We start from the raw sequence: 7,020 nt of genomic DNA, 5'->3' as shown, positions 1-7,020 counted from the left end.
GAGAGAGAGAGAGAGAGAGAGAGAGAGAGAGAGAGAGAGAGAGAGGACGACGTGCGAAAACGTGCGCTACGAATTTTTCCACAAATTCGCGACATCGTAGGACACCGCGACCTTCTGGATTACGCAACCGACGCGGAGGACTGCGCCGTAATGCCGCAGGGCAATGCGCGCAACCGCAACCGCAGCCGCAGGAATCGGAACCGACGGCGACCTCCTCAGCCACCGACGAACGTCACGGAATCCTCGCGAAAGGCCGAGCAGAGGAAGCTCGAGGAGGAGAATCGTCCGACCTCGAGGAACGAGCGCGACGACGACGACGACGACGACGACGACGACGGCAACTCGAAGACGAACGACTCCGTCTCCGCGGAGAATCCCGTTCCGGGGAATGTCGACCTGACCGAAGACGAGGACCGGGGCGGATCCTCGTTGAATCACGGATGCAGATTCCGACCGAACGATAAGCGCAGAATCGAGAAGATCGACCTGGCGGAATCTCGTCCCGGGATAATCGAGATCACGACCGTCAGCAGTTTACCTCTGGAAGCGACGATCGGCCATATCGCCGGGGTGGGCATTTTGGAGACCGGAAATGGTAACGGAGCGTTGAAGGAGGCAACGATAGTGACGGTATCGGAACCGGTGGAATCGGTAAGACCGCTTTCCGGTTGTACAAAGAGCAAGCTCTCGAAGCGAGCGAATGAGACCCGATTGGAGATCCGAGAAGTCAATGACAGCGATGCGGAGGCCGATTGTGGGTCAGCGATCGTCGAATTCGAATCCGATGCAGAGTCGGTCGGGGGACAGGACTCCGAGGATCGCGTGGAATTCCAGCCAAGGGATCGGGTCGGGCAGCAATACGTGCCACAGAAGAAGTTTCCCAAACCGGAAATGGAATCCCCGACTCTGATGTGGGCCACCGTGATGCCTAGAGACGTGGAGAAAAAGCTGCGAAATTTCATCGAGGACCTGCAACTACCGAGTTTCTCCGAGGAAGTAATCGAGGACGAGGGGAGATCTCTCGAGAAAGCTGCATGCGACTTCGCGGCAGCAGAGAGCAGATCCTTCGAGAAAGCAGCTAGCTCGCCGCGTCGGAAAACGAGGAAGTCGCGCGCGATGTCGGTGTCGCATTACGCCAGCAGCTTTCTGGACATTATACAAGAGGAGGGTGAAAGACTGTCGGAGGACGAGGCCCAGCATATCAGAGATTTCATCAACGAGGAAATCAGCAAGTATCGGCGCGAGGACAGGTCGCATTCTGTCGAGAGGATGACATCGACGGATGACGTCGAAGCGAGAAGGGTTGATACTGACAAGATCGAATCGGCTGATGACAAGTCGGAATGCGATATTAAGATTAAGATTGATACGACGAAGAATGACATTTCGGAATTGTGTTCACGCGATAAAGCGAACACTTGCGACGAGGTTGAGAACGTCGAGCCTGATTCCGTTGAAAGTATCGCGAGTCCTGAAATCGAAGTGGTGAAAGACACTGATCCTGTGGCTGAAACGATGAGCGAACAAATGAATGCGAAGGACGACATCCTGAATAATGAATCTTTGGAAATTTTAGTAGACGCGACGCGAGCTAATTCCAACCTCGAGGACCGTTGTTGTATCATTGAGAAAATTGAGATTGTGAAAAATGATACTACGAAAGACGGTGAGGAAAATAATGAAGCGGAGAAGCTAGAAAGAAACCTGACAAGTATTGTGACTGTAAGTGATATCGGTGACGCGGATGTAAGTAAAGCGGGAGGTAATAAATTTTCGTCGGCAGTAGTCGAGGTACCCGGAAAATCAGGCAACCGCGATGTTCCGCGAAAAGATTCCGTCGAGACTCGCAGGATCGTTAATCACAGCGTATCACGAGTGGACGACGGAGTTGATTCGGTCATCTCGGATTCGTCGTCGAGCGAAGTAACCCGGTCGGAAACGAAGCGACCGCCGCCTCTGCCGAAGAGGTCATCCAGTTTCGGCCGCGAGCCTCAGAGACCGCCGACGCCACCTGAAATAGACTATATCTCGAGCGGCGCGAAGATTCATCAGACGTCTGTTGCGGCGAACGGACGCGAACGTCGCGTCGAGTCGACGGATTTATCCGCGCGGAAGCGTGCGAGTTGCGAAGCGGCGGACGACGGGCTGCCACGACGGCCGGGGCTTCCCGGAGCTTGCAAGAGTTCTTCTTGCACGTTGAGGACGACCGGTCGGCCAATTTATGGCGATGGTTTTTCGAGCTCGCGTGACCTCATCTCGACGATCGTTCGCGCTAATGAGATTCGTGGCCGTATAAATCAGGTCGGACGCGCCGACACCGCTCCGACAGCGGCCGGGAACGTTGAAGCTTCAACCGAGGGCGGTCGATCGATCGCGTCATCGGGTATTCGCGACGATGATCTGTCACGCTCGCGCGGCACCGGTGCTACGCACGTCGTCACGTTGGCAAGCACGACTAGCACGGAAATAACGCGTCGCGAGGAAGGGAAACTCGCGACGCCCGCTGCACCGGCGGCATATGATCAAAACGCGTCGTCGTGCCGGCAGGAGGGTGAGGCCGACGTGCGCCGGTATCCCTCGGGTCAGGAGAGACGTGCGAATTCGGGAAGGAAGGACGGCGAATCTACGGCGAATCGCGAATCACCGGGGCGCAGTGAATCAGGTACTCGTACGAATTTTTCGGTGAGAGACAAATCGGCGATGGGCACGTCGAGTTCAAAGAGCAAGAAGAAACCCGAGGGAAAAATCGGGGGGGAGAAGAACGAGAAATCGACACCCGGCTCCCGCCACGAACGAATAGTGAAGAGTGAGACGTCGGAGACGAGAATAATCGAACGACACGAGGAGAGTACGAGCGCTAACCAGCGCGATGGCCTTCGCAATTCGAAGTATTCGACGTGGGAGTCGAAGCGCGAGGAGAGGCGCGAGGAAAAGCACGAGGAAGAAACGCGCAGTGTCTCATCCCGAGAGAGCGACACGAGGAATTCGTCCGACGACGAGGCGAGCTTTCGAAGAACGGACGTTCCAGTGAGCGAGAGTCCCTCGCTCGAGGACGAGTTGATCGATGTTCAAGGACACGACTCGTCCAGCAGCACCACGTCCCTGAACACCGTGAAGCATCGTCCGTTGGAAGCGTCGTTGACCGATATTACCGCGATTGTCCGCGAGACGAGAGAGGAGAGCTCGAAAGACGGAGAAGCGGGAGGATCCCTGAAGCGGAAGCTCGCCTTGCTGAAAAACACGGAAAGATCGGTAAATGAGACGACGCCGAGAGAGAATTCGAAATCGCCCCAGCCTCGCCTCCCTTACTCGCCCGTGGAGGATCTTTATCGTGCGCCATTGAAGAAAGCGGCCTCAGAAACTTCTGAGATAGCCGCAAAAGACGTGTCGCGGCAACCACCCTCTCTCAGGAAGCTCTGCGTTGAGAGGATTCGGTCGATGCCGTACGGACCGCAAGTGATAGGCGAGATCACTACGCCAAAGTTCAACATCTTCGAGAGCTTGCGGACTCTACAGAGGTTCGTTAGTGACGCGCCCGCGCATCCGCACGATAACGCTCAACGACTAAACTCAATGCATGGAGTGAGTGATCGACGGCACGGACTAACGAAAACGTCGGACGAGACCGGCGAGCGTCATCGTCCTAACGACATTACGAACGCTGTTTCAGACCGGGCCAAGTTGCCGAAAAGCATTAATATTGAGTTGTCAGAGTCGTCGGAGAACGAGATGGAGAACCACCGGGAACCACGGTGGCGTGCGCTCACTACGACGGACCCGAGGCTTCTGATATGCCTGTCGCCGTCGCAACAGGCCACGCAGGTGCGCACGAGTGCCGACACCCTGCTGGACCTTCACCGAAAGTTCCTAAACCGGTACAGTTACCGCGAGGACCAGCCACACTACGTTCCTCTGCCGCAGTACCGAGTTGAGATCCGTCCGATCAAAGAGGGCGACGACGCGATTTCGAAAACACCGAAGCCGACTACTCGAGCGAGTCGCCGAGACAGCACGATCGAGAGTTCCAGCAGTAGGCTGCTGGAAATCATCAAGGAAGAACGAAACGGTCCTCGAAACGATACACTCGCGGATCAGCAGACGAAGACGATAACCGATGACGCCACTGGCGACTCTTTTGGGCGCAGGGGTCAAGAATGTTTCAAGGCCGAGCCACGGCCGAACGACTGGTTCAATCTGGCCAGACACGATTGCCGAAGCGCCACCGCGAACGAGTTATTCTTCGCGACGACGAGAGGCGACGATAAGCCGAGCGGTGGTCACGTGGCCCAGTCCGATCGGCTTAAGATTGCGACACGTTCCGCCGCCCAGGCTGGACATCGATCGTCGGCAAACGACAACGCGATAACTCAGAGAGATTCAGAGAGATCGTCAGCGAATAACGTTAAGTGCCCGATCGTGCTGAACGGTACGATCGTTACCGATCGATCGATGGACGCCGCTGGCAAGAGGACGCCGCCCCTCAGGAAGACAATCGATCTTGGCAAGCACGTGAATCCGGCGTTGATCGACGACAAGCTCGAGGTACCGCCGTTGCCGAAGCGCGCGGTCACTGTCGACAGATCGTGCATCGATACGACGAGTATTTTCGATCAGAGTCCGCCGAGGAGTCGTCTGGAGCCGCGTAGAGGACATCGCGAAGCGGAGAAACTGAAACACGTGGCCGCTGTGGAGATCGTGGATAAACTGAAAGAGCTGCAGACGGAAACGTCACGGCGGCTCGACGACGACGATAAGAAGGGCTCGCTACCTCAGGAATACTTCGCTCAGCAGCTGAGGTACATCGAGCTGCTGGAAGATCAACTGAAAAACGTGATATTAGCGGAAGAGGAGGAACGGAAGGCTTTCGAGGAATTCCAAACGCATTTTCATCGAACGAAACAATGTGACGACACGAGGAGGCCGTCTCTCGCCGACATTCTCGAAGAAACCTCGAAAAAGATCAGCATAAATCTCGAACGCGAACGTAAAATTCCGATCGATGTCCGTGGGATGACAGACGGAAAATGTGGGGAAGATAAGCGAGCGGGACCTCGAGGTCTCGAGGAGAAATGCCTCAAGGAGACCTATCGAAGCGAGCCGAGAATTCAAAAAGAATCTTGGCAAGAGAAGTCACGGAATGTAGAAAAGAATCGTACGGAGACGATCGATAAAGTAGGCGATCGGCAGTTTCTGAAGAAGGTACGCCACGAGAACGGGCATCACCAGGAGAAATCCTCAGAAAGTGTTAAACATGAGGAACGCCACGTGATCACGCAGAAGGAAAACTTGGCGGGGACGGAGGGGAATGGAACGTTTGAGTCTCGCGAGGACAAAGTTAACGATTGTTGCACGAAAACGCGGTCGACGGGGACACCTCGAAACGACTCCGAGGTGTTCGCTGAAAAGACGACTCAGCGTAAGAACGTTGAAGTGAGGAGGCCGACGACGTTACCGACGAACGGAGAGGCATTTCGCCAGCGAATGTACGACGAGTACGTGCACAAGGTGCTGGAGCGGCAGGAGCGGAAGAGCCACAAAGTCGTGAAGATCAGCTCGCACGAGGACATAAAGCGCAAAGCGGATGGTGATATGAGCGCGATGGCGAAGGAATTTATCGAGAAGGCACGCAGCAGGCTGAACAAGTTCGGGATCAATCTCGACGAGAGCGGAGGGACGGAGCACGAGGATGACGATGGCGATGCTCTAATCAACGCGAAATTTCTAATAGACGGCAAGGAGCTGCAGGACGTTCGGAAGCTGCCGAAGCATCTGCGGGAGTTCCTGAAGATCTCCACGATGAGCGACAACGAGGGCGGTGAGTTACGGCGATTGGAATGGACGATCGAGTTTGCTGTGTTGCTCGTCGTGTTGCGATGATGATTGGTGCCGATTGGTGGCTGCTGAGAAAGCGAGTGTCCCGCCCGGAAGTCAAACAAATCCGTCCTGAACTCTCGAATGTCCTCGCCAAGGGACGCCTTTTAACAACCACTAACGTAACGCGCGCATCTTGTCCGACGTCCGTAGATGGCCTTAGTGTTTGTCGTCACTAACGTTCTTGGTATTATGCTAATTCTTTCTATCTGTCCGCCTGGAACAGCCAACGATACATGAAGGGACTGTTGGACAAACAAATGGCAGGCAGGATGTATAATTAATCCTTTATTAAAATGTTTATCCGGCGCAACGTTGTCCCTTTTACAAACTCGTTTTAATAAATATGATTTAAAGAGACCGGAAGCTGCGATATAAAATTTCGCGTAATAAAGCGCGATAAAGTAACACTCGTGTTGCAATTGATTGAAATAATTGAAATATTTTTTTTGGAATATCACACAAATTTCTCATCTTCAATTCCGTACAAATGAAACCGAGCTGTAAAATTTAAAACATCGCGACTCTCGGTTAAAATGATTGAAAAGCGAAAAATTGGGGATTTCTCCAATAAATGTCAGATCGTTCTCGTCAGATCGCCTCAGCTATCACATCGTGGGCGAACTTTCTTAATATGGGAGACAAGCGGTAATTCTCGCGTCGAAACGGAAATCTCATTACTGTCTTGAGTACTGTTTTCCTGCACAGCTCCGGAGAGCAAGATTAGTTCTCTCGGCAAAGCGGAAGCGCGTCGATCTATTTACGTTGGTGCAGGTCGTGCAGCATCATAATCACACAGTCCAGATTGCTCCAATTCCGTAATCCGATTAATAACTCGTCTCGCAACGATCGGTCTTGTACAAATAATGAATCTCATTGTATCGCGAAACGCGCGAGTTAACGCGATATTGTAACAAATACGCGTGTTTACGCGCTTTCCTCTCATTGCCGGCTCTCTTGCCTAACTTGCCGTGGTATCGGGTGCGCCTGCAGCGGGATTTAATATTCCGCTACATAAATCCGGCACGCGTGCTGCTCGTATATTTTGTCATTTATTTGGAGACGGTGATCGATTCGTCAAAGCGACGCTATGGACAATTATTGCGTTACACATTCGTGTTCGTGGCGCTGCGACGGCGTCATATAGAT

General features: G+C 53.7%; 1 protein-coding gene across 16 annotated transcripts in view; it reads left to right on the top strand.

Annotated features, from left to right (window-relative positions):
- The window catches only part of LOC108749950 (sorbin and SH3 domain-containing protein 1), a 97,570-nt gene that overhangs the window by 49,578 nt on the left and 40,972 nt on the right, over window positions 1-7,020 (top strand). For 12 of the 16 annotated variants that reach the window (XM_018489052.1, XM_018489036.1, XM_018489040.1 and 9 more), the window contains one exon: window positions 101-5,815. The exons of 3 other annotated variants lie outside the window; for them this stretch is intronic. In XM_018489052.1, the coding sequence (XP_018344554.1) occupies window positions 101-5,815 (5,715 nt within the window). The remainder of the gene's footprint in view (window positions 1-100; window positions 5,816-7,020) is intronic. One more of the 16 variants, XM_018489051.1, reaches the window with a different exon arrangement.

Source organism: Trachymyrmex septentrionalis, unplaced genomic scaffold, assembly GCF_001594115.1.
Source record: "Trachymyrmex septentrionalis isolate Tsep2-gDNA-1 unplaced genomic scaffold, Tsep1.0 scaffold32, whole genome shotgun sequence".
NCBI classification, from domain to species: Eukaryota; Metazoa; Arthropoda; class Insecta; order Hymenoptera; family Formicidae; genus Trachymyrmex; species Trachymyrmex septentrionalis.
This window is presented reverse-complemented; position numbering and strand designations above follow the sequence as displayed.